The sequence below is a fragment of the Myxine glutinosa genome, chromosome 1, assembly GCF_964187855.1.
Source record: "Myxine glutinosa chromosome 1, kmMyxGlut1.1, whole genome shotgun sequence".
In the NCBI taxonomy this organism is placed as follows: domain Eukaryota; kingdom Metazoa; phylum Chordata; class Myxini; order Myxiniformes; family Myxinidae; genus Myxine; species Myxine glutinosa.
The window spans coordinates 89901527-89929276 of record NC_136261.1 but is presented as its reverse complement, the minus strand read 5'-3'; the positions used below and the strand labels follow the sequence as shown (position 1 = coordinate 89929276).

The following is a 27750-nucleotide window of genomic DNA, read 5'->3' as shown; positions in this document are numbered from 1 at the left end:
CTTACAGGCAAAAATTCAGGAATGCCAGGAAGAGGGAGAGTGAGACCCATGTGGAGTTTGCCAGAGTGAAAGAAAACATGTTTGATCGGTGGTGTGAGTCAAAAGGAGTCGGGAAAGACTTCGAGACATTGCGGGACTTGATCCTGGTGGAGGAATTCCAGCAGTGTGTCCACGAGGACATCAACGTGTACCTGCAGGAAAAGAAGGTACCAAAGTTGTGGGACGCAGCCACCATGGCAGATGATTATGCCTTAACCCACCGAATAGGGGTCCACGAACCTAACTCCGCGCCTAGATCTCCGCAGGGGAGGTGGGGAACAGCAGGTGCGGAGAACGACCATACATGGCGGCGGCCTCGAGATGATTATGGGGACAACTATGATACCCCACCGGTTCGAAATCAGAGGGATGCGGGCCCCAGACAAACTTATAGTTCGGGGGGCCCGAGGCAGACCCCGAGTTTTTCCTCCGAGCCTACTTGCGCGTTTTGCAAGAAACCTGGACACTTGATGTCCAGTTGTTACCTCATGAAAAGGGACAACCCAGAGCGGAGTCCGACTATTACAACTCCGAATGCGATGGCTAGCGTAAGAAATCGCCATCAAAAGGGTTACCAACCATTTATTTCAGAGGGGTTTGTGTCACTGGATGGAGCCTCGACTAACCGGAGACCGGTTAGGATATTGAGGGACACAGGGGCCCATCAATCTTTAATGCTTGAAGGCATTTTGCCATGGTCCGAGGAGACGGCAACGGGGGATAGTGTTCGTTTACAGGGGATCGGGGGCGGTGTTAGTGCTCCCCTTCATGTCATCCATTTGGAGTCCGATTTGGTGTCAGGACCGGTCACCGTCGGTTTACAAGCCACGCTTCCTGTAGAGGGTGTATCTGTGGTTATCGGGAATGATTTGGCCGGGGGTCAAGTTTATGGTAACCTGAGGGTTGGTAAAAAGCCCAGCAGGGAAAATAACACCACACCAGCTCGGGATGGCGACAAAAGTGCCAAGTTATTTGTAGGGGGACTGAACTTCAAAACAGAGGAAGAGGTTCTGACCTCTGTCTTCAACAGATATGGGCCGCTGGTGGAAATGCGGTTGGTAAGAGACTGGGAAACGCAACAGTCAAGAGGGTTCGGCTTTGTCACGTTTGCCAGCACAAAAGACGCCAGAGAGGCAGAGAAGAATTGGAATGGCAAGGATTTGGAGGGTCGGACCATAACAGTAGGGAAGGCATTTCGTAGGCGTCGAGAGGTCTACAGGAGAGGACAACTGGGCGGTAGTTTTGGTAGTGGCCGAGAAGGAGACCGCTATTCATGGGACTACAGGGACCAGTGGTCCCACCCTAATTATTAGGGAAGTTCTGAGAAGTTGAAGCACTGAAGGCGGCGGAGCCGCCGAGCCAAGATTCCTACACGAATTAACCGTGAACGCCGTTCCTAAAGGCGTCCATGTAGGGAACTTTCATGCACGGACTAACCGTGAACTCCACGTTCCTCAAGGCGCCCATGTAGAGAACTTTCCTGCACGGACTAACCGTGAACTCCGCGTTCCTAAAGGCATCCATGTAGTGAATACTCGGCTTGGCCTCCCGGAAAAAGTGCTATCGAGTTGCTTAACTTTGGATCTTTGATCAACCCCTTAACCTTCATTCCCAAGAAACTGACGGTCAAAGTCAGAGGGTCATGAGATGGAGTTTGATTTGGCAGGGACAATGTCGTTGTTGGTACTTAGTCCAGAGGGAGTAATCTGGAGGGGTTGTGGTGAAATTTTGGTTGCTTTATTTTTAAGTGATAACTGTGCCCGGGGGGAACGGATAATGTGGGGGGGGGGTTGAGTTATCTGGTTTGTTTCTCCAAATTGGCCGGCAAAGAAAGTTTTCGCTGGGTTCAAACTTTCTTTCTTGAAGGGGGGGAGTGTTACATATTTATGTGAATGTATGTGAATTACCATTCAGGTCTTTGCTTATCCGTGTGTCGTATATTAAGTTGTTGTGTAGTTGTTGTGGTTGGAGGGTCAGGAGCCCTTCTGAGGGAGTGGCCGGAAACGGAAGTGACCGGAAACGGAAAAGGAAAAGACACGAGGAAAAAAGGACGAGTATTATTCTTCCTCGCCCCGCTCCGACCAAAAAGGCGGGATCGACCTTGCGCTGCGTGGAAAAGCGGCGTTCCGAAGCCTGTCTGGCGAGAGGAATCACCGGGACGTGTACCTACCCGGTGGAGACGTCCAGTGACGTGGGGCCGTGCATCGACCCCGCGTCTGGTATCGTTCGCGGCACCGTCTAAACAGACGCGTGCGGGTCGCACGTTGGGGCCTAACGCGCCTTGCAAGCGGCGTGGGGTTTGGCTTGCTCTACCGTACCCGCTCCGCGTGGCCACGAGGGGCTGCAGCCATGGTGCCTGGTACGATACCTGCCCGGTGGAGAAACGTCCACCCGGGGTTCGTTCAACCGCCCGAGTGCGGAGACGCCGACCAGTATCTTGGTCAGGAGGGGCCCAGAGACATTGTGAGGAGCAGAGACCGAAAGGGGGTGTGAGTACTCACCGGGACACACATATATAAGATGGCCATCTTACTCATAGGGAATTGATTGTGGCTGGGAAATATTGTTGATGGTTGTGTATTGTTGATTGCTCGGGAAAAATCTCCGTGGTTGTGTCATTGGAATTGTATGGTATCATTACCATTGGAAATATATCCTTGAACATCAGTTGTCTCCTGGGTGAAATTCATATGGATTGCGTGGCGAAAGCGCATATATAGTACAGTTTGCTGGCGGAGTTCCTCTCACGGTCCGGGGGTCACCGAGACCAGGTATTCACCGAGGGGACCACGTAACACGTCATGGAAAAGGTCTCTACCTTTTTTCATACCGAAGGTCTGCAATGGGGAAACGTGTGCGGGGTTTGTACGGACGGAGCACCAGTTATGCTAGGATCGAAGTCAGGATTCCAGACAAGAGTGAAGGAGCTGGCTCTACAAGCTAAGGGCATCCACTGCATGATCCACCGATATGCTCTCACCAGTAAGACGCTTCCTGCCACTCCGTGGGAAGTGCTCGATTCTGTGATCAAAATTGTGAATTACGTGAAGGCTGGGGGCACTCAACACTCGTCTATTCAAAGAACTCTGCAAAGACATGGATGCTGACCATGAGGTCCTTCTCTTCTACACGGCTGTACGCTGGTTGTCGCGAGGGAACATTGTGAATCGTGTCTTCGAGCTGAAAGACGAAATCAGGTTCTTTCTGGAAGTGCAAGAAAAGAGAGATCTTCTGGCTCACTTCGATGATGAAACGTGGAAAAAACGGGTTGTGTACTTGGCGGACATTTTCGACCAGCTGAACAAGCTGAATTTGAAATTTCAGGGAAGGGAAACACACGTTCTCCTATTTCAAGACAATCTACGGGCCTTCATATCCAAACTGCAGAACTGGCGTCGGAAAGTCAATCTTGGGAACATCGCCATGTTTGAAAAACTCTGCGGAGTGATGGATGAGTCTGAGGACGAACTAGATCAGTTCCTGAAGGATGAGATTACCGGACACCTTGAGTCCCTAGAAAAGGAATTCCCAGCGATACTTCCCTGAACTCACAGGAGAAGAGGTGGCACTGGTAAGAAACCCTTTCTCTGCTACACTTGACGTATCCAGCCTCCCCGACGAAGTCCAAGATGAATTCTTGGATCTACGGAACGACTCTCCGGCGCGTGACCTGTTCCAGGAGAAATCGGTGACTCAATTCTGGTGCGCTATGCATCAATCATATTCCAAACTCAGCATGCTGGCCTTACGTGTTCTTCTTCCATTTGCCTCCACCTACCTCTGCGAGGCCGGATTTTCTACCCTCGTCCACATCAAAACGAAGACCAGGAACAGATTGGATGTCGAGGATGACATGAGATTGGCTCTTACAAACACCCCGCCACGAATTCCAAGACTCGCTGCTCAGATGCAACCCCAAACATCCCACTAGCTAGGTTGGAGAGATGATGATATGTTAGTGATGACGATCATGAATTGTGTGACGATGGATGGCAGTGAGAAAAAATGATGAGCTTGGTTTGACTAACTAACTAAAATTACCCGAATTTTATAATGTGCAAGGAATATTGCAGCAAAATTTGTAAAAATTGATGAATTAATGATTGTTTTCTCTTTCTTCCCTTTTCCTTCTCAGAGAAATTTGTAAAACTGAAACGGCTGATGGCAGGGGGGGTTGCGTGTGTTTCGGGGTTTTGAGAAAGGGGTCGCGAGTACAAAAAGGTTTGGAACCACTGCTCTACAGGATATTTTTGATTTATTGATTGATAAATTAATCGATTAATTATTTATTGATTAATCAATTAATTTTTTTGTTTTTTTCGATTAATGATTTATTTAATTAATTTTCGAAAAGTCACAGCTTTGGATGAAGCACTGGTGGTTTAGGTATGCTATTAGTCAATTGATTAAGAAAATAGAATATGATCATTATTACTTGCAAAATCGAAGATTTTTCAAGTATATTGGTCGGTTGTGTTTGTGGTTCTGTCTGTCTGTTTGTTTGTCTGTCTGTTTGTCTGTTTGTCTGTTTGTTTGTCACCGGCCTACAGGTCACAATTTTCAACCGATCTTCACGAAATGGTAGAGTTGGTCAAAAGCAAGAAGCCTATTGTTTTTGAGGTCAATAGGTCAAAAGGTCAACATAGGCCAAAGGTCACCAACATTGATAAATTTCTAAAATCCTCAATTTTCATCCAATTGACTTGAAATTTGAAGAGGACTTGCATATCTGGTCACTGAATTCAACCACCAAGTATTTTTGAGGTCAACATAGGCCAAATGGTCAACATAGGCCAAATTTCTAAAATCCTCAATTTTCATCCAAATGACTTGAAATTTGAAGAGGACTTGCATATCTGGTCACTGAATTCAACCACATATTATATTTTAGGTCAACATAGGCCAAAAGGTCAACATACGCCAAATTTCTAAAATCCTCAATTTTCATCTAATTGACTTGAAATTTGAAGAGAACTTGCATATCTCATCACTGAATTCAACCACCAAGTATTTTTGAGGTTCACATCGGCCAAAAGGTCAACATAGGCCAAATTTCTAAAATTCTCAATTTTCATCCAATTGACTTGGAATTTGAAGAGGACTTGCATATCTGGTCACTGAATTCAACCACCAAGTATTTTTGAGGTCAACATAGGCCAAAAGGTCAACATAGGCCAAATTTCTAAAATCCTCAATTTTCATCGAATTGACTTGAAAATTGAACAGCATTTGCACATTGAGTCACTAAATAGGGAAACTAAGTATATTTGAGGTCAAAAGGGCAAAGGTCAACTCATGGTCAACCTTCCAAAATTATCATTTTTCATATGAAAAATCGTCACTTTTCTTCCTGTTGACCTGAGCTTTGATCAAGATTGTCAATTTTAATCTTGATGAAATGGACCATTTGCTGTATCAATGGAATTTTTTTCTTGGGGGTGGGGGGCGGATTTTGCAAGTATCGTGCTCCGCATGACGTCTTCTTGTTTATTGATTGATTTTAATTATGCAATTAATCAATCAATTATTGTACACCTCTCCCTCCCAATAGGCTAACCCCCGCTCTAGCAGGGAAAATTGCCTTAAAGTGCCTGTTGGTCAACATACGCCAATGTTGTTGTCTCCCTCCCAATACAGTCTCGATGAGCTGCATGGTGGTATTGCCATGGGAGGATATTTATTTATTTGGCATGGAGGCAGCGTACTTTGAATGTATCTGGTCTTGTTTTCTTGTTTGATTGTCCGGGCAATATCTCAGCCATCCTTTGAGCTAGGATACTGAAATTTCGTCACAATGGTGAGCACGTACTTTGGCAAAAAGGGTATTTTTGTTTTTTGATGAATTGATGAATTGCTTAATTATTCTCGATTAATTAAGTACTTATTTATTTCCTTTCTCACCTGGGCAATATCTCAGGTGCATTTTGAGTTTGGAAGCTGACATTTGGACATGACACTGGCAAGAGATTTGGCTATAAAGGGTATTATTGATTTATTAATCAATTAATCGATCAATTTTTAAATCATTTGATTAATGACATAATTATTTTTTTTAATGAACAGATTCAGATGAAACTGTGGTGGTTTAGGTATCATATTAGCCAATTGATTAAAAAATTAATCATTTTACGATTATTATTTATTTATTTTCATTATTAATCACTTATTTATTTTCTTTCTCATCTGGGCAATATCTCAGGCACCTTTTTAGCTAGGTTGATACTTTTAGCTGTGCGTGTTGATACTTTGTTTGAATGATGAATATGTACACCACCTCTCAAGAAGGAGCGCAGTCAATGGATTGAAGTTGTTGTACATCCAGCTTGATGTGGATGGATTTAATGATTTGATGAATCTGGCTAATGCAACTGAATAACTATTTGTATTACTCACCATATCTTCATTGAAAACATTAGGTTAAGATCATCTTGTATATTTGTGACGTCACACAGTCCTGTTATAATCCAGTTTTCAACTGAAAATAGTCAATTAAAGTAAAAGCTTGGTTTGCACAAAAGCTTTCATCATGGAGGATCAAAGCAACTGTAAGGGTGAGACTCTCACCCAGCTATGATCAATAGCAGCTCAGAGTGTAAAGGTACAATCGATACTGTGACCATTTGGCTAGAGGAGTTGGGTGCAGCTGTTAAAGGAAGCAAGAAAAGCAAATGATGGAATTGGTGTCACTTCGGGGGGCTGGAATGAGGTCTGCTTTAAAGTCATTGTTTTACTTTGCTGCTGCTCTGTATACTCAAATAAAAAAATGTTTTTGAACCTTCAATTCTATTACTGAGTTCAAATTTAACCGAGTTCAAATTTACTACTTCAAGAGAAGAGCATGTTATTTAAGCATAACAAGATGTTTGTTGCAAGATAAATCAAAAATTCTGAAATCATTAACGTTTTTGTATCAGCCCGTTGGGCAATCAATGACATCTGGAGCAGCGTTTATCTGTCCGTCCAATGTATGCATATATGTATGTATCTACAAATGTATGTTTGTACATATGTGTGTATGTATGTATGTATGTATGTATGTATCTACATAAGTATGTATGTATGTGTATGTATGTATGTATCTACATATGTATGTATGTATGTATGTATGCGTACATGTGTGTATGTATGTATGTATCTACATATGCATTATGTACATATGTATGTATGTATGTATGCACATATGTGTGTATGTATATGTGTATTTCCCTTCCTCTGGCATTTTGTGGCTTTATTCCCTTTAAAATTTGTTTCCTCTGCAACCGTTGTGCCATTGACACAAAATTTTCACCATAGGAGCGCCTCCTCCTGTGCATTTTTTTGTTGATAATTATGACATCATAGGTCACGTGGTACGGATGCCATCTTGGAAAAACCAAAAGACTTTGCACCTCTATATCTCCAAAACCGCTACATGGAATAAATTGAATGTTCGCTCATTGTAAAGTACTCTCCATGGGGAATAACATATGCTAATTATCATGTCATTTGTGCCTTTATTATGACGTCATAAATCGACAAGTGGAACACTTGAACTGATCAGTATGAAATTTCTTGTTATCCAGGGATAAATTGGTCGAGAAAAAAAAATTAATGACATCAGTCACATGGTTCGGCAGTCATATTTTTACGGAGTAGCCCATAGGGCAATGTCGTCTGGAACAGCATTTGTTTAGTCGTCCGGTGTATGTATGTATGTCCCTCACAAACGTCCAATCAGAGTTGAGGATCTGGTCACATGATAGGGGGACAGCAGATGCTCCACTCAGCAGATCCAAGCTTGGCTACGGCATTGTTAGATTTTATCAGTCTTGTTGAACTAGGTGTGGCCTTACAGTAAGGGATTTTCCACTAATATCGGAGTGGTGTTCCGCGTCTCACCATTAATTGTCGTCTTTTGTTAACTTTTCTCATTGTAAATGTACTCCAATATGAGATGCAGCCTTTTTAGGCTGTCTTGTATGTATGCATGTGTGTATATATATATATATATATATATATATACATATAATTTATTATAGCCCTGGGGGCATCGTCTATTTCTTGAATATTTAAAGATGGCTGGATTTTTGAACTCCCCTCATTTCCCCTGAATGCCTCTATTTCTTCCCAACTTTATTTCCCATCTCTCCCAACATTCTCCAACCCTCACAACTCGTCCAGACCCTCATATCTCCAGCCGACCATCCGAACTCTATCCTGTTCCCCCTGCTCAGGTACTCTTGTCCCTCCCTCCTTCATTTTCCACTCTCTTGCATCCCACTCCATCAACACTCCCACATATACATAATAAATAAACAACAATCTGATTAATAATGATGGACATGTGAAGTGATACCTGCCAAAATGCAGCATAATGTAATGTTAATAGAGGTAACATCTACTGGTCAATAACTCCCATGTTGTAACATGCTTTTTTCATGATTGTTTATGTGAGTGCACATGTGCCCGTGTTTGCCATCAACATTACTCAATATGACATGTTCACATTGTTAAAAAAAAGAAACACTGCACAATCAATCTTCCATATAACATCGAAAATGGTGTTACGTGCACCTTTCAGTGTGAGTCGTGTCTTCTTTTGTAATATCCAATTCGACTGGCTCGGACTCGAGATCTGAAATTGCAGGTGATCGTCACTGAAAAGCGAGTTGTTTTAAAGGTTAAAGTAACACATGACAGTTATTGCGTGTCTAATTAATCATTTTAAACGCAAGTAGACATAGTATGGAAACGGTGAGAAATCAATTTTGCAATATACAATACATTTTGGTCACCGAGTTAATAATGCAGCTTTTATTATCACATGTATGCCAATGATGAGAGCTTTGGCTTCCACAGCAGTGCAGAAAAGAAATTGTTGTTTTTATACAATAAGTGACACAAGGAAACTCAGTTATAGGAAAAAGATGTTTCATCCCAATTAGATGGCTCGTAATTTGGGAAGGAAAAACTATATTTTATGTATTTATGATGGCTACCCTTGATCATATTAAAAATTTCATGAATATACATAACTGGGTCTGTAAAGTTTGTCTCAGAAACCTTTCATGTATACTATAAGAGAGCCATTTGTCTGTCTGTGTGTGTAGGTTTGTCGCCATTTTTCTCAGAGATTGCTGAATGGATCTTCATAAAACTTTCAGAGGTTCATCAGCCCCCTGTTGGCTGTCGGTGTGTTTGGGTGTGGCAAGATGGAGGCTGTGCATGTGTGGTGAGGCACGAGCTTTTCTGACCTTCGATCTTACGGTAGTTCTGGACTACCCCCTTTCTCTCGTCGTTTTCACATTTTCTTTCCCATTTTTGTTTATCCTCACATTGTCTATTCTCCTGTCTATCCCCACCACTCCGTTTTTATCAGACCAGACACCACAACCCTAATCATACCCTCCCATTTTCCTCCCCCACCTCACAGTTCCCCTTTTGTTCCCCCAATCCTCCACCCGTTCCCCCCACCCCTCGCATATTCCCCCCATCCCCCAACCCAATTACACCACTTGCATGTGTTGTTATTGAAGGAGCTGCGCTCCAACGCGAGTCGAAAGAATTGACGCGACCAAAGACGGAATTCGTCCGAGTTGCTTTATTGAAACAAAACAGCTCAGGTATTCTGACAAGCCCGTTTATCGGGCAGCAATATATATACACATTTATGTCGGGAAGTTTGCCCGGCAAAAGCTATACCGGGCATGCCCGGGTATCAAGGGCGAGCCTTGGAAAGGCGAGTCTGGACCTGCCCGGGCGTGTTTGGCTGCGGCCTGGCAAGTCGAGGCTGGGCGTGCCCGGGCGCTCTGGACGAGCACTGGAAAGGCGAGAGCGGGCATGCCCGGACGCTCTGGGCGAGCCCTGGAAAGGCGATAGCGGGCATGCCCGGACGCTCTGGGCGAGCCCTGGAAAGGCGATAGCGGGCATGCCCGGACGCTCTGGGCGAGCCCTGGAAAGGCGAGACCGGGCGTGCCCGGGAGGTTCGGGCGTGCCCGAGAACAGTGAGTCCGGGCGTGCCCGGGAGAGGCGCGTCTGGCCGTGTTCTGGCCGGTGCAAGGCGATTGTGTGCATCCAGCGGTAACCGCTACATTTAATCTCTATTCTCAATTTCATTTTTTTCCACTTTTTTTTTTCTTCTGAGATACAGAGAGAGAGAGAGAGATACTTTGACTTTTATGTCCTTTTATTACAAAAGTAATTTTATGTCCTTTTAGTACAAAAAAACCAATAAATGATGATTCAAAGAAAACAATCACAACAGTTGCACAAGCATTTACATGATAAATAAACAAACTAGAACGCCACTCAGTAGAGCGCATACTCTCGCCGTGGGTCAAGGTGGAATAATACGTTTTGTTTAACATCCCGTCTCCCCAAAACAATAAATGAAAAAGAAAGTAGGCCCTAACTGTCAGAGAATTTATTTTGATATATCTCGGAATTAGAGGAGAAAAACATCATTTAAGAATAAGAATAAAAGCTTTAATCCAGTAAAACAGAAGAAAAAAAAATACCCCAAAAAATTCCCCAAAAAAATTCCTGGATCCGGAATAATATCCTGAGCTTCACCAAAAACTAATCTCTTCTTCCTTATCCCAAGGGCAATCATCCCACCAACTTTCATCCAAATCCGTTCAGAACTTTTCCAGATATCTTGTTCACAAACACACAAACATACACACACACACACACACACACGGACGGACGGACACGATCGAATGCATTACTCCCTGGCGGGAGTAATTATAAGCAAATAAGCAAGCAAGTATTAAGGAAATCAACGACATAGTAAATACTAACTGACCCTCAGCTATTTTGCAAAATGCATCTCTCACACAGCACTGCTTCTCAAAGAGTTGTACCTCAGAACAACAACAAAATTCCAGCTTCACTCTTGAAACACAGAGAGCTTTAAACATTTCCAAAACATCTGTACTCCACGAATCATTCCGTATATTTGATTTCCTGCTCTTATATATCGCCAACTTGGCTTGCGCAAGAAAGAAATGAATTAAAATGGTTGTTGGGGAAATGAACCGCCCACTTGGGCCAAATATAAAGGCAGGAAAATCAAAAGCAAAGGAAAACGGCCATCTGCAGGGTACAGGGGAGGACAACGAAGGAAAAAAGATTTTAAAGCATTGCACATACAGGGTCTTTCGATTCCTCCCAGAAAAGGATAGCGAGCGGCCAAAACTAATCGGTTCCAAACTGGGAGACCAGATAGACAAAGATTGGGGAACAGTGGAGAAGATTCAGAGGTGGGTACGGGAGGGTTGCTTGCCCAGCCATTTGAGGCACAGTAGATGTGAAGCACCATTTTCAAAAAGCTGTCAACTCTGCGACCCGATCTAATGCCAACCGTCGAAGCCAGAGCGGAAGCACTGATCCACCTGTCATTGGTGGCGTTTCTCAAGTGACACACTTTTGTTACTGAGGCATTTGTAAACTTTTGAATGAAGGTGCTTTCATTCACCCACTCACGAAATAAAGAGTTGTGAAATAATGGTTCGTTGAAGAACATGGATCGAACATAAGTCGAGGGGTCACGGAGACAGGTAAAGGATTTTTATTTTTATTTTTTTGGTATACAAGATCGAGGCTCGTGAAAGAGCGAACAATAATCACACAAAAAGTCAAACCGACACATAAAACACAAAATAATGGGAGCAGTAGACAAGATGGGGAGAGAGGGGGAAGGACACTGTTACATATTTTTGGGAATGTATGTGAATTACTATTCAGGGCTTTGCTTATCAATGTGTAGTCGATTAAAGGTTGTTGTGATTAAAGGGTCAGGAGCCTTTCTGAGAAAAAGGAGACCGGAAACGGAAGAAAAAAAGACACGAGGTCCTGGAGACACGACGATTCTTCTTTTTCCTCGCCGAGCTCAGACGCGAGCGGTATCGATTGAGCAACGTAACAGAATCGGCGTTTAAAAGCCCATCTGGCGAGAGGAGTTACCGGGACGTGTAACTACCCTTTGACACGTCAGGTCACCGTGGGTTCATGCACGGAACCAAGCAGCCGGCACGGTTCGCCTCACCGTCTACAAGGCCGCGTACGGGTCGCACCTTGGGCCGCGTGCGCTGTGCAAGCCGCGTGTTGCTTTGCCTGCTTTGCTGTACCCGCTTTGCTTGGCCAGGAGGTGCGTGCTGCAGCCGTTGTTCCCGGTACGGGACGTGCCCGGTGAAAGCACGTCAGGAAGGGTCCGTTCAACCGCCCACGTGCGGAGATCGAACTACAGGCGTACGGAGACATTGAGAGAGACATTGACCATGGAGGGAGTCGGGAGTGGGGCTCACGTGAGGAATGTATAAGATGGCCATCTTAGAGTTATTATAGATGAGTTTACATCTTTGTACTATTGATTGCTGATTGTGGATGGTTGTTGATTGCTCGGGGAATATATCATTGATTATTCCGGATCCTTGGTGTGGGGTTTCTTATTGATTGGAATTCAGACTGATTGCGTTACGAAAGCGCAGAAATAATAGATCTTTCTGGCGGAGTTCCTCTCACGGTCCGGGGGTCACCGAGACCAGGTAGTCACCGGGAGGACCACGTAACAACACAAACACAACATTTGAGAGCAGGGACATCGAGAGAACTGTGGGTGGGAGAGGGCTTGGGGGGAGGTGGGAGAGGTATAAAACATATGGACACTGCAAGGACTTCCAGGAAAGAAGATGGAATTTCAAAAAGTGGATCTAGGGTGAATTAGCGGGGGTAGAAAAGATCAAGGTTTTGGATGGGGGAAGATAAGAGATGGTGGTGAACAGCTGTTTTAAAGACCTGGAGGGAGGAGTGGGATTGAAGGTAGTGGGGGAGTTTGTTCCAGAGGCGGGAGAAAAGGGGAATTAAAGAGTGAAGGTGAGCAGAGAGCCTAGATTTTGGCAGTTTAACCATAAGAGGGTTGCTGGCAGATCTTGTGCGACCTGTAGGAATATTTGGGGGACAGAGCACAGAAAGAGCTGGGGGAGCAAGGCCGGAGAGGAGTCGGTAGAAGACAGAAAGACCACCAACCTGCCTGCGGTGAGTGAGTGAAAGGCCCTCGGAGTTAGCTTCACCGTGGGAGATTCCAATGATTCTGAAAGCTTTTGTTTCAACAGCGTGAAGCCGAGCTAGGTGTGAGGCAGGAGCACCGGCCCAGAGGGGGGAACGGTATTCCATTGAGCTGCGGATGAAAGCCTTCTATGTGGTGAGGAGCTCAGGTGTGCCAAGGAAGGACTTCGCACGACGGAGAATGCCCAGTCGGCGACTGGCTTTGGAGGCCGGCTTGGAAATGTGGTTTTCCCAAGAAAGATCATGGCAGATAGTGAGACCCAAAAGCTTGAGCGACAGAACTTCTTGGAGAGGATTGTTGAGAAAGTAGATGGGAGGGTTTTCCAGTCGGTCATTTCGGAGAGACATAGTAAGAGTGTGAGATTTGTCAGGATTGAAAGACATGTTCCACTTGTTTGACCAGTCTGTGATTTTGTCCAGGGCTGCAGAGAGTGAGGAGGCTGCAAACTGCCGATCTGAGGGATGAGAAATGGAGCGTCAGAGAGTGGAGTCATCAGCAAAGAGATAGAGAGGATTTTCCAGAGAGTCGGACAGATCATTAATGAAGACCAGAAAAAGCACAGGGCCCAGAACACTACCTTGGGGGAACTCCAGCCAGAACAGGAAGGGGAGCTGAAAGAAATCCATTCAGGGCCACACGTTGACTACGACCAGAGAGGAAGTCCGCAAGCCATGCATGGAGATTTCCATGGATACCATAGGAGGAGAGTTTGGTGAGCAGAGCTGGGGGCCAGACCGTATCAAAGGCACGTGATATGTCAAGGGAGACAGCTCTGATTTCCTGTTTGGCATTGAGGACCTCCATCCATTGTTGAGACAGCAGAAGCAACATGTCCAGAGTAGAATGACCTGGTATGAATCCAAATTGATAATCGGAGATCAAGCCATTGGAGAAGAGGAAGGCCTTGATATCTGAAGCAATGATTGATTCCATGACTTTGCTGATAATTGGAAGCAGGCTGATTGGTCTGTAGTTGCAAGGATCTGTTTTTACATCTTTTTTGTGTAAAGTGGTAATGTTTGCTGATTTCCAAGATGCTGGCAGATCACCTTGAGCAAAAGAGAGGGTGAAAAGAACAGAGAGAGGGTGAGATAGAGCGGCAGAGCAGGATTTTAGGAACCGTGGGCTGATGCCGTCTGGTCCAGTTGCAGAATCAGAGTCGAGGTTTGACAAAAACTTCTCCACCTTGTCAGGAGAGAAGGAGACAAAGTCTAGGAGCAGTTGTGTTCGATTGGGTAAGGTGGGAACAGAGAGAGATGGGTTTGGGACACAAGATTTTGAGGCAAACACAGAGTTGAGGCAGACGCATTCAGTAGGCTTTGGTGAAAGGCAGGTAGCATCGATAGGTCTATCTTGGTCGCGTCCATCAGGAACAGCTCCTGTGCAAGGTCCAACTTCCCCGCTTGACGTAAGATGCAGCTGGTAAGTTGTCTCCAGGCCCAACATGGTTCAAACAAGAAGCGCCATGTTGTTCGTAGGCGGAAAGCCATGAGGCAGCACTTGACATTGACCAGCCCTTGGCCACCCTCTGCGGTTAGTAAGTTTAGAATCTCTGGTCTCATCCAATGCTTTCCGGACCAGAAGAAATGGGTGATGCATTTTTGTATGTCCTCCAACAGAGTTTTGGCTGGCTGCAGGGAAAGAACCTTGTATCATAACTTAGTGGTGACCAGACTGTTGATGACTAGTACCCTACCTCTGTAGGACAGTTGGCAGAGCAAGTTCTTTCATTTTAGTAACAGTACTTCAATGTGTGCCAACAAGCCTTCCCAGTTATGCCTCACAAAATTCCCAGGGCCAAGGAACACCCCTAGGAACTTAATCCCATCTCTTCTCCACGAAAGACTGGCAGGGAGAGGAGGAGGGAGAGGAAATATGGGGGCAGGTAGGGGGTAGGTAGAGGGTTGAAGCCGCAGCGCTTCTGTTTTTGTCCAATTTATCTTGGCCGATGATGCCCTGCTGAAGAGATCCAATGCACTCATCATCAAATCAACATCTTCTGACTGTCTGATGCAGACACAGATGTCATCTGCATAAGCAATGCTTTTTAAGAGGTGGGTTCCAAAAGTAACACCAGACAAGGACTTCCGAAATGTATTTAAGAGGGGCTCAAAGGATAAAGCATACAAAATTCCTGACAGAGGGCAGCCCTGTCTTACTCCTCTCGCAACACAAAAGGGGGGTTCAAGTTCATTGTTTATCTTTAAGATAGCCGATATGTTTGAATAACATAATTGTATATGGGATAGAAAGAGAGGTCCAAACCCAAAACATTTCAGCACTTCAAAAAGGTATGTATGAGAAAACACAGTCAAAAGCTTTCTCCTGGTCGAGGAAGATAAAGTCACAACTTCCATAATTAGTCTCACAGATTTCAATGACATCTCGGACAACAGAGATATTATCCTGAATATTGCGACCAGGAACACAATAACTCTGGTCCATGTGTATAATGTCTTTTAGTATGGGTGAGAGACGCAAGGCCAAAGCCTTTGAGAAAATTTTATAGTCCATACACAATAAGGACACTGGCCTCCACTGTGATGAGCAATAAATTTCCTTTTTTAGGAAGCAAAGTAAGCACGGCTCTCCTGCAGCTCATTGGAAGTTCACCCTTCTTCAAGCTTTCCAGGAAAACCAGAAGCAAATCATGTCCAATCAAGTCCCAAAATTTCTCGAAGAACTCCACTGGCAGACCATCCAGGCCAGGTGATTTCCCTCTGTCCAGGATTTGAAGGGCAACAGAAAGTTCCTCAAGCGTGAGCGGTGACTCCAGATCCGTTCTTTGCTTTGGAGTTAGTGTACCGACACCATCAAACAAGTTCGGAACAAGTTTGCATCAACATCTGTTGCCTGGTAAAGTGTAGAGAAGAAGAGTCTTGCATCTTTCTTAATTTCTACAGGGTTGGTCGTGATTGAATTATCAGGACGTTTCAAAGCAGTAATTTGGGAATGAGGAAATTTTGTTTCAAAATCAAAGAAAAACCGGGTCGGAGAATCCAGGAGGTAAAGGTGCTGAAAGCGTAGTCTCATTAGCGCTCCTTGGGTTTGATTAGAAATTATATTATTAAGAAGAGACCTCTTCTCACATAGTCTTAGTTTATTTTGGGGGGTGGGATGGGTTTTAAATTTGTTTGAATCTGGAGAATCTCCTTCTCCAGCTCCATTTTCATTCTGCGTTCTACCTGTGTGTTTAGAAAACAAAACTGTTGACAGAAACTTCTAATTTGGACCTTTGTATTGTCCCACCACAATCGCTGGTCCTTAAAACTGGATTTGGAGCCTCTCAGATTGGACCACACCCTCTCAAAGGCATTCCTAAAGGAGGGGTTATCTTATATGGAAATGTTCAGTTTCCAAAAAGAGTGGCGATTTGGAGATAACCCTACACGGTAACTCATGGTAATGAGGTGATGGTCGGAGAAACCAGACGGGGAAATTTCAGTGGTGGGGGAGAGGTTGATAAATGGCAAAATTATATAAAATCTATCAAGTCTGGCAAGGGCCACTTGATTATTGGCAACCTTACACCAGGTAAATTGATGGGTGCCTGGATTTTGTATCCGCCAGATATCTTGAAAACCAAAATCTCTTATTAGTTTAGATAACAGTCTGGCTGGTCCGGGGTGAGGTTCTGCGCCATTCCGATCGCACTCAGGTTGCAGGGTGCAATTAAAATCACCACCTATTATAATGCACTTCTGCAAGTCTAACTGCATCATGTGGAGTCGTAACCTGTCATAGAAGGTTCGTCGGTCTGTGCCCTTTGAAGGGGCATAGACATTTATTAAAGTAAAATTAATGTCTCCATCAACAAAATCCAGTGAAGCTAAGTGACCTGGGATTATTTCCTGAAATGAGAGTTGGAGCGGGCAAAATGGGGATTAATTAGAAAAGCATCTCCTGCTGTACGAGAGGTTGAATCGCAAAAATAGCCGGCCTTTTTCATCATTCGATTCCAGATAGCATGAGACGATGGAGTCGAGTGGGTTTCTTGTAAGAAAGCCACATCTAGTTTCCGTTGCCTTACAAGGTTGACCACTTGGAGCATCCTCGACTGGCTCGCACCACCATTTATATTGAGGCTACCAAAAATAGTCATAGAGATGTAAAAGAAGTAAGGAAAGGGAAATATGCATCTCATCCTTTTAGTTCGTTTTTTGCCTTAACAATGTGTTTCTTAAGCCTACTGCATTGGGGTTCCGTGAAATTGTGGTCACTGGGTCAGCGAATAATACACCTTGCCGTTTCAATAAACCCATGTAGATCAGAAAAATGATCTTTTATTTCAATATATCTTTTTCTAAAAGTCTGGTTCAGAAACTTGAGTATTTGCGATGGTAAGACGTTGGAATCACTGTATGTGGGGAATTCCTCAATGTCATAGGATTCCTCCTCAGACATGTTAGAAGCACTACCTGGGACCCCTGGCTTTTGAGACATCAGAATACTCTGTGGTGTGCAGGTGTCATCCTGCCCTGTTTCTGTAGGAACAGGTTGAGGGAGAGGTTCCACCAGAACCCCGGGTAATGTGGGGTGGGGGGGGGGGCGGGAGGGGCGATTCTGCAACCTGTTGCACAATTTGAGGTTCTTCCTCGGGACAATCATTGTGCGCAGGTATATTTTCTAAATTGGCCGGTACAACGACTATTTGATTTGAACGATCGCCATCAGGTGCGTTGGAACACTGAGGGGTCGAAATTTGCTCTTTTAGCCCCCCCCCCCCAGTCGAATCTCGACCCGACTCGTCATAATCAGCACAAGGATTTAACGTAGCTTGCACTCCAACCTCATCTGGAGGTAGCGCATGCAACTCCTCCACATTAGGCTGAGGGTCCATATCGGCAGCAGGCAGAGGATCTGCATTCACATTTACCAATACTTCATATCGATTATTCATCGATGTTTTATCAGGTGGTACCGAGTCCAATGCATCGGAGTCTAACACCACATTCTTTTCCTTACGGGGTGGAGGGACATTCCGAGGTGTTTTCCTCTTTCTCAAAGAGGAGACGAGTGTAAAACCATCCCAAACGTTATCATTCTCGGAGGTTTTCGATGTCGATGGTACGTTTTCTGTCACAGTATCAGGGGGTGTTGTCTGCTCGGCTACTGCGGGGGCAATTTGTGGACAAAACCGTTTTAGATGCCCAAAGTTCCCACAGCCAAAACATTTTAACGTTTCCGTAGACGCATATACCTGGTACTCGTGATTATCCACACGAAACGTAAATACCGCGTTGAGCACCTTTAGGGCTGTAGATTATTGTCAAAAAGTGCCTTAAAAATGGCGGAACTGGCAACAAGCTTCCTACCAGCTACTTTTGGTATTTTTATAAAGTAGGGGCCTTGACAAGTTCACAAACCAAAAATACCCAGAATACCTCTGGGGGAACAAGCTTAAATGACGTCATCAAAATGGCTGCCAAAATTGTAAAGTTTGGCATTGTGTGCAGGTGCTGACGTGGTACCGAACCGTTTATATAGTAGTTTTACTGTCAAGAGAAAAAACATCAGCCTTTTCCTGGGATGAACACTTTCATTTGTGGAGAACCAGAGAATAAAAAGAACGGAATAAAACTTACAGCAGCGAATATGAAGCCAGCAGAAGTTCGTGAGAATGTGCTTACAACAATGGTTCTGATTACAAAAATGATTCCCAAATACTTCACCGTGCAGTTAGTATTATTCGCAGAGACATATAAAAATTACAACCAACAACTGAATACCCTAGTACCCAAGAAATTGATCTTAATGCATCAGCTGCGTTTAATTAAAATATTATTTAAATATTTAAATTAAATTATTAAATTAAATTAAATGCATTTGCAATGCATGCATTTAAATTAATTTATTATTTAAACATTCTTTAAATATTGTTTTAAATATTATTAAATATAATTAATAATATTATTTTTAAATATTATTAAATATTAATATTATTAAATAGAATATTTAAATCAGATGCTGGTATCATTTTATTACAGATCAGGACACAGGGACCGTCAATGTAAAAATAAAATACAAAAACTTAATAAAAATGGAGGCCATCTTGATGACGTCACTTGAACATGTTCCCCCAAGGGGATTCTGGGTATTTTTGGTGAGTGAAGTAGTCAGGGCCCATGCTTTATAAAAAAATATCAAAATTAGCTGGTAGGAAGCTAGTTGCCACTTCACCCTCATTTTCATGCTCAATCTGCAGCCCTACTTGTCCACATTGGATGCAGGAAACACAATGCCTGCCGCCGAAAGGACATGATGTGTTTAGCCTGCTCGATGCGACACCCCAGAGATAACATCGTGATCTCTGACACCACTGCATCATACCCCTCAAATGTCCAAATTCAAAGTTTCTCTCAGCAATTCTGTTTTCTAAATATGCAAGTAGAATGCAGAATAAAAGCGGAGCTGGAGGAAGAAATTCTTCAAACTCAAACCAATTAAAACAATACAAGACCGAAAGTCTAACAGCGGCGTAGCCGGCTTGTAAAATATTATAAACCACAAACACATATTATTAGCATTTTAAACAGTCGCTAATGGTATTTATAACATTAAACAAAGAAATTTGGAGGAATCCAGACATCCATGAGGTAAGTTTTACTTACAGAACTGGGCGAAGGTCTACTGTAATCTATATACCCCACAAGGATTGGAAGTGTGCTCATTTACCAAGCAGCTAGGTAGCGCTTGCCAAGCCAGCCGTTCCTTAACGGTTTTGTATGGAGTGCTTGCTCGAATGCTTAAAGCACTTGGCCATCTCTCCACAAGAAACTTGGTAAATGAACACACATGACCCTTCCTGCAGCTCCCGTCGTGAGTGGGTGTTTACACCGCAATGACATCATATACCTATAATAGTCCGGCAGCTAAGCTAAATATAGCATAACAATTGTGCATTTTGTGAGGAAAGCACCAAATTTGGCACACTAGTAGACTATCATATTATGAAAAGATCTGGATATTGGGCCATCTCAGATTCAGAGATTTGATTTATGCAAGATTTGCAGATTTTGCAGATTTGCAAGCTGAGATTGCAACGCCAGGACGGCCGACTCCTTCCTGCGAGCTGCCCACGTCACCCGCACAAGAAGAGCTCATCAAATCACTGCAGTGGCACTGCACATCCTGCAACACCGTGCGTATGAACGCCACTGTATGACATATGCTGATGATGCAGAAGACCTGCCTGAGTTCGAAGACTGGTGTCACCAGAGAGGAGAAGACATTCCCAACTTTCAGTACTGGGCAACTGTGCTGGAACTAGAGATGTTGGTACTGGTCTACATGCGTTCTCTGCGGCAGGCTTCATTCACGATGTACCTTGATGCCCTGACGGAACTGGTCCCATGGTTCCATGCCTTAGACCACACACACTATGCCAGGTGGGTCCCTGTTCACCTGAGGGACATGGTTGCACTCCCAATGAAGCACCCAGATGTAGCCAGAGAATTCAGGGCTGGCAACTTCACTGCACAGAAGACGAAGAATTTTCATCAAAGCAGAACTCTAAAGGAATGAAGAGATCATTGGGAGATTAGAGATGGTAGCAGAATAGATAGAAGGTATAGAGGAGGAGGCGTAAGGATGTGTCAAGGTGGCAGGGTCCGAAGTGGGTGTGACCCTACAAGAGTTCAACACAAGGCTGCAGGTGCCGAAGGAGCTGGCAGGCTTCACTTGGTCAGGTGACATACTCGTGAAAGATGAGGAGAACCACATCCAGGTATTGGGTGTATAAATGCATCCCCAGTGTAAATCTTGTGTGGGGTTCGGGAGCATTAACCATTGTGCTTAGATAATTGGATTATTTACCCTCTATATGGGCATATAAATCGAGATGGGCATGCAGGCCCACGCTCAAGATTTGCTTGGCTATTTTGTTGGCTTTCCGCCACAGTCAGTGTGTTCATTGATGCCGATTCATACAGCCGCAAACTCTCAGGAAGGAAAAACTGAAACTTGGAAAGATGTGGACTTGGGGCGGATTAATGAGGGTAGAAAAGTTAATGGTTGTAGATGGGGGATGATCTGATCAGATGGTGGTGAACAGATGTCTTGAATCGCTAGAGCGAGGAATGAGATTGAAGAGATTGAGGAAGACTGAAGTTGGCGTTGTCTTGCACTATTCTGAATACCTAATTTTTGAATACCTTTTTTGAACCAGCCTCATAGGTATATCTACTGATCTGCTTCATTTCCTTTAAGGCCAATGCAGCAAACACATACAAAGACAAAGAAGCATGCTCATAGTGCAGATACAGCAGTATTAAGGATTTAGATCAAAAACTTCTGCAAGCTTCACTAATCTCAAGAGGATGACCAAGTCACCATCGGACTGTTGATTAAAAACCCAGTCAGCCCATTAATGAACCGTTCGGGAGGAAGCAACTTTCCTGCCCATTCTGTTGTCTCGAAAATTTTTGTTGTTGACTTTTAATAAACTAGGGCATGCCCGTACTATATATATATCTAAAATTATATCCCCCCCCCCTCTATTTACATGAAATGGTTTGGTCCATTCGCAAAGCCAAAGCGAACGGCTTGCGAGTACGGTGACAATCCCCCCCCTCTATTTACATGAAATGGTTTGGTCCAAAGCGAACGGCTTGCGAGTACGGTGACAATCCCCCCCCTCTATTTACATGAAATGGTTTGGTCCAAAGCGAACGGCTTGCGAGTACGGTGACAATCCCCCCCCTCTATTTACATGAAATGGTTTGGTCCAAAGCGAACGGCTTGCGGAGTTTGGTAAAGAAATCGCCATAGCGTGCACAAACGCGCAGGAAAGCGAAAGAATCGCAAATTAGTTTTAATTAGTTTTAAAACATAGTTTAACGCCAACATAGCGGCAACATAGTTTGCCAACGTGAAATAAATGAATACGCTCTCAAATGTGCCGTCCGAGGCAGAGTCTGTTCGCCACGTTCGGCACACGTGATAGCTCGCTGCTCTCTGATTGGTTGAATCGTTTTTTGGACATAGCTCGGTAACTACTTGTCCGATTAATATGAAACCTTGAAAAGGCACATCCTCGGGTCCCCAGCAATATACCTGGCAAGTTTCAAGTATATCGGACCCGTGGTTGTCGAGAAACAGCGGTCACAGACAAACACACAAACACACAAACACACAAACACACAGACACACAGACACACAGAGATTACTGGAATTATAGATAGAAGATGCCTAGGGATCGGCTCATGATTTTTGCCTTATAAAAGATAGGGCTCATGGCCACTGTGTACAACCACATATAAAATAGGATCAAGCACCCAGCACTGTACAACTATTCACTGTTTCCATGGTGATTTCCACTTATACCATAATTACATAATCAATGCAAAGGGATATTACACACAAACAAAAATAATCAATTCATTTCTCTCTAATAGGTGCGCCAATTAAGGTCCTGGTGTAATTGTTTTTGTGAAAAAAAGTCAACAAAGGGTTTTCAAATTTGTGGTTTTCAAATTTCCTTGTCGTTACAATTAAATAGAAATCGCACCTTCTTCAGGATAAGATGACCCACCTTCTTCATTGTTGATATATTCAGCTTCTTCCTGTTCAAACAAGGAGATATTTTCAGATTGGTAACCATAGTATAAAATAGGGGTTATCTACAAATGATGTACACAAAGGTGAGGGGAATGGGTTCGGGGTATAAATTTAAGATTTTTTTTTAATGGCCTGGAAAAGAGGTGTACTCGGGGGAAATTGGGGAAAGTGGGGAGAAAAGGGATTTGGAGGTGAATTTGACAAAGAATATTGAGCTGAAATACAAGGAATCAATGGAACATACAGGAAATGTCGGGGGTGGGAGTCAAGGAGGGATGTTAATTCCACCATTTTTCACAAGATCTATGTAAGTTAAGGTGAAGTATCAAACAGAGTCAGATGTGACCTGTAGATTTCTCTTTCACTGGCTTCTACCACTTTGGGAATAGGGGTGGCAAGGGGAAGGGGGCACTGCTATACCCATATCAACAACAGTAGATATCTCTCCCCAAGCGAGCTGGTACTCGTTTTGCTGACCTCAAAAGGATTTCATATGGAGCACAAGGCTGCTGGGTAGCATCTTGGCTGCTCGCACGCGGGCTTGGCAGTGCCGCTGATGCAATTCCCTCCGTAGATTAGGGCAGGAATTTGGAATTTGGCCATGGTGCTCGCCTATTCTTCACGAAGGACAGCATGGAATCTTTGACATCCATCAACTAATGCTGCTTGCAGATGGAAAACACCCTGCCTGTGAAACACGAGGATGGCAGTGCGGAACTGGCCTGGGACTCAAACCCAGGCTACACAGCTTAGAAGCGAGGGTGGCTCTACGCCATCTTGTTAATCTTCGCAAAAGGATGACGTACTGCATGAGTCGACCCTTTCGGTGTTATTTTGGCAGGGCTGGGGTTTGAACTCAGGACCTACGCCAACCACCTTAATCGTTAAGCCCTCACTAGGCACAAGTCCTATGTATACTGCATGATAGCCCTGCATGATAACTTTTCAAAGATGTGCATAATGTTATCATGAGACACCTAAAAAGGAAGACCACACTGATACCTTCTTTGTCATGATACAATAAAGCCAATGTTCAATACAGTCCACCTGATTGCAAAGAAAAAAAATAGGGGCAATACCCCTGGTGCTCACCTGGTAGAATAAACAGTATACTGCAGTGACTAAAGGTAGTTTAAATCAACTTAAATGGTTGCTCGAAGACGGGCAGCATGTAGAATCATACTACAACCGTCATTCAATCGTAATGTTTAATCGTTAAACGTTAATCGTGTGAATCATTTTGTTAAAGTATCAATTGATGATTGGAATTGAGCGAATACAATTACGATTTTGAATTCGTAATTGTGTTCACCCAACCGTACGGAACTTCACATCAGGATATAAATATTTGTTTATGTCACGAATGTTGTTAAAAGTTTATTTTTTACATTAATGTTATTTAATTTGTGATTGGAGTTATGCTGTTTGGAATGAAAAAAGAGATATGGAGTTCAAGTGAATGACGAAATGCCGTGACGGTTTCTACTTTCTAAATGTGAATTCGCGGATCGCCATATGCAGATTTGCCATTGACTGGGTATGGAACAAACGTACCCGATTGTTTGCCAACGGCAACGTTTTTCATGGAAGTCCTTCACGAACTTGCTGTCCATGTCTGATGTGCGACAGAAGGTGCTACAGGAATGTGGAATTTATTGGTTTCATGCTTTAGCATTTGCCGTTTCTGCATTGTCTGTTTGCTTCTGGCCTCCCACCCATGCGTAGCACGGGTACCTCACTAGTATATATAAGGAAAATTTGTGATTTTATGCAGCCTTGACCTTTGAGCTTTACATCTAAAAAAAAAAGAAAAAAACTTCTAGATTTTTATTGGTGAACCAATATGCAAATTATACAGTTTGACCAATGAAAATTGGTGACCCACATGAAATATGTGACCAATATTCAAATTCTTAAAATTTCAGGTAAATTGGATGAAAATTGACGATTTTATGTGACCTGACATTTTGACCAAATGATTAATTTGCCTTCTCCATATTGATATAATAAACCTTTGTTGAAAATTAGATGACAAAACTCAAATGGTAAATTTACATTTCAGGTCAAATGTATGAAAATTGACGATTTAAGGTGATGCTGACCTTTAACCTTTAGTCTTTTGACAAAATTATTCATTTGCCTTCTCCGCATTATCATCATAAAGCTTTCGTGAAAATATGATGACAAAACTCAAATGGTAAAAAGGTTACAGCCCAGACACACGCACATGTACACACACACGCACATGTACACACACACACACACACACACACACACACACACACACACACACACACACACACACACACACACACGCACACACACACACACACACACACACACACGTGATTATAAAACTCCATCTCCTGCTGTGCAATGGACGGGCTAAAAATATACAACTTGCTGCACATAGTTGTATAAGAGCGTGTTGGTGGTACAGTATGTGGTTCATTCTGATCAAGTAAGTGGTTAACAAGTTACCATTATATCTGCCTGCCAGATCCCATCATTGCACACCTGCATTCACTATTTATGCTTAATTGTAGTTACTGTAACATTTGTAATGAATGTTTTGAGTTTTTGATCTGAACAACCATTGTACTGTATATTTGATGTGTTGCTGCACATTTTTTCCCCCTTTCATGAGCTTCAATCAATACATACTGAAAACAGAGAGTGAGATTAATCATTCTGAGCTTTTCATTCTTTTCTGCATACAACAGCATGACCTAAGTTTCTACTGGCTGATTGAACTAATCAAGACCACAGAAGTGTTTGCTTTGTAAAGAACCTTGAGGACTAGGCACATGTGCAGCATAAACATCTTGTCGTGAGAGCACGATGCCATGAAAGGACCAATGCTTCTCGCTGGACCAACTGGTGAGTTGAGGCTTCACATTTGGAACACCCTCAGAGGCCAAAAGCTGAGCCCAGTTGCTGGAACAGATAGCACTATGTCAGCCCAACCAAAATTAGGCCGCACAGTGCTGGCTTGTTCATGCACTTCTGCTAAAAGCAAGTTCAACAGTAACACGTGTTTGCCTCCGCAACCTGCCAGCACGATAACGGACAAAGCCACATTTCCATGCCAATTAGCGGAGCACTCATTCGCAATTGCCTTGGCATTTGTGATGGCAGAGGGGTAGGGTGAGCGGATGGCCGCATGGGCGTGCTTCAACGTCAAATGCTATGATTAAATAGCCATTCGATCTAAAGCTGCACATTTCACTAAAACGAGATGGTTTGTTTAATTATAACCCTGCACGATTTCACTGAACACAAAGTGCTTCCTTACATTCATCGACACGATAGTCAGCAAAATGTAATACAGTGTAAGCTGCAAAAGCAGGTGGAGGAACAACTCACGCTTTCCTCATGATCATCATCAATTATCATCTGCTCCTCTTGCTCCCCCACCGTATCCTCTTCTGGGTCTTCGATCGTCTGGCCAGTAGGTGTGTGGCCGTGACATTCCACAGGGGATTCTTCACCTGCATCTGTGTGCGCCGTTGCGTCCTGCCTTTGCAGCACAAGATTAAAACGCTCCTGGATTTTGTCGAAGGTGTCGTTGTCCAGCTCAAGATCTCGGTGTTCACCCGTCGACCTGTCGCCCATTGCACAAGTTTCTCCAAACCGGCCCACACGATTGACTCCGGCGCTGGAACCTTCGGCCGCAGCGTGATCGGCTTTAGGTGGAGTTTCTGATCGAAGGAGACGGGTCATTACGATAGCTACACCGACGCCAAAGACGAGAGATACACCAATAGGAAGTCCACCGGCAGCCAAGAGCAGCCGCTCAGGAGACGCAGAGAAGTGCGTCCAGTCCACCGGCCAAGAAATGCTGGGAAAATTCGACAAGACTTCATCCATTAGAGTATCCATGATGACAGGTGACGTGCAGCGAGATTAGAAACGGCGTTGGTCGAAAGCAGGAGCGAGTTTCACGAGCTTCGGAGAAGACTTGTCCTTCTGTTCCAACCGGCGTTGAAAGACGCGGATGAGAATTGCACAACAGCCTCAGCTGCCAGGGGTAGGCACCGAGTGAGCTTAAGCGAGTTAAATGCACCGAAGCCTCTCAAGTTTCTGGTGACACAGACGAAAGTCTGCTTACAGGCAATTGCATCAATGTGGCGGTTTGCAGAGCAGCAGCTACAACAACAACAAACTTTTATCCTTTATAGCTGAAGATGGTTTCATGTCGGTTATTTCACAAATTTTGGGATAGATTAGCAGCTTCAGAGTTTCTTATTAACTTTTCGGCAATTGAAGCAAGACACGAAGCTTAGTGGAAGAATACACAAAGGTAGCTTATTAAAAACAACAAAAAGTGCAGCACTGGAGCATCTTAATAGTAGCAAGATGTTCAAGTCTGGATGATTGTGGAAGGAATTATTTCTTTAACTCTACATGGAGTGGAATGAAAGCAGATGCTGCTGAGGTTAGGTGGAAGATGCTGCAGATGCTGCAGATGCTGCTGAGGTTAGGTGGAAGGAGAGGAAGAACATTGTGGGAAATGCGACGGTTTTTTCACGTTACATGTAACCTAATAATTTTAGCTTTTGAGTGGTTTTTTTGTTGTCGTTTGAAATGTGCACAACAACTGTAGATCAATAATGAGTGCTAGCTTTGAATCTTCGTGGAGAGGCAAGTCCTTAACTTCACAATTTTCAGTTTGTTGAGGGATACAATCAAATGAAAGATCAAATACTGGACTGTAATAGTCATCAGAAAGAACCAGAATAAGCGAAGACAAAGATGGAGACATCAGCAGGAACCTGCATAGGATCTGGGTTTCAGCTGCTGCTCCTCTACGCTCAAACCCATCCAGATGCAGCCAAGTGAAATGTAATATATATTTTCTAAGAATTCACTTCTCCTTAGATCGATGGATAAAGAAAGAGAGAAACTACAACTGCACTCGGTAGCGCGCATACCTCCACCAGGCTGTACAGATTATGTTTTGTATCCCACTGATAGGCCGGATCTGGATTTGGACCTGAACCAAAATCTTATCGGCTTCTTCTTGTCACTTACCCTACTCATCCACATAGTTTTGTTACAAGTCGTCCACAACTTCTTGAAATATACTCATCAGACTTCATCCA

At 43.8% G+C, this 27750-nt stretch overlaps 1 protein-coding gene across 4 annotated transcripts in view; it reads right to left on the bottom strand.

Annotated features, from left to right (window-relative positions):
• LOC137425980 (uncharacterized) overlaps nt 1–26709 on the bottom strand; it is a 46015-nt gene extending 19306 nt beyond the window's left edge. Inside the window, exons 1-3 of one of the 4 annotated variants that reach the window (XM_068114704.2) lie at nt 26012–26709; nt 22596–22650; nt 8593–8653 (exon numbers count right to left, since the gene is read on the bottom strand). In XM_068114704.2, the coding sequence (XP_067970805.2) occupies nt 8593–8653; nt 22596–22650; nt 26012–26527 (632 nt within the window). In that variant the 5' untranslated portion in view covers nt 26528–26709. Of the gene's footprint in view, nt 1–8592; nt 8676–22595; nt 22651–26011 lie in introns of all 4 variants that reach the window. The other 3 variants (XM_068114723.2, XM_068114709.2, XM_068114716.2) reach the window with 3 other exon arrangements.
• Nucleotides 26710–27750: the final 1041 nt, after the last annotated feature.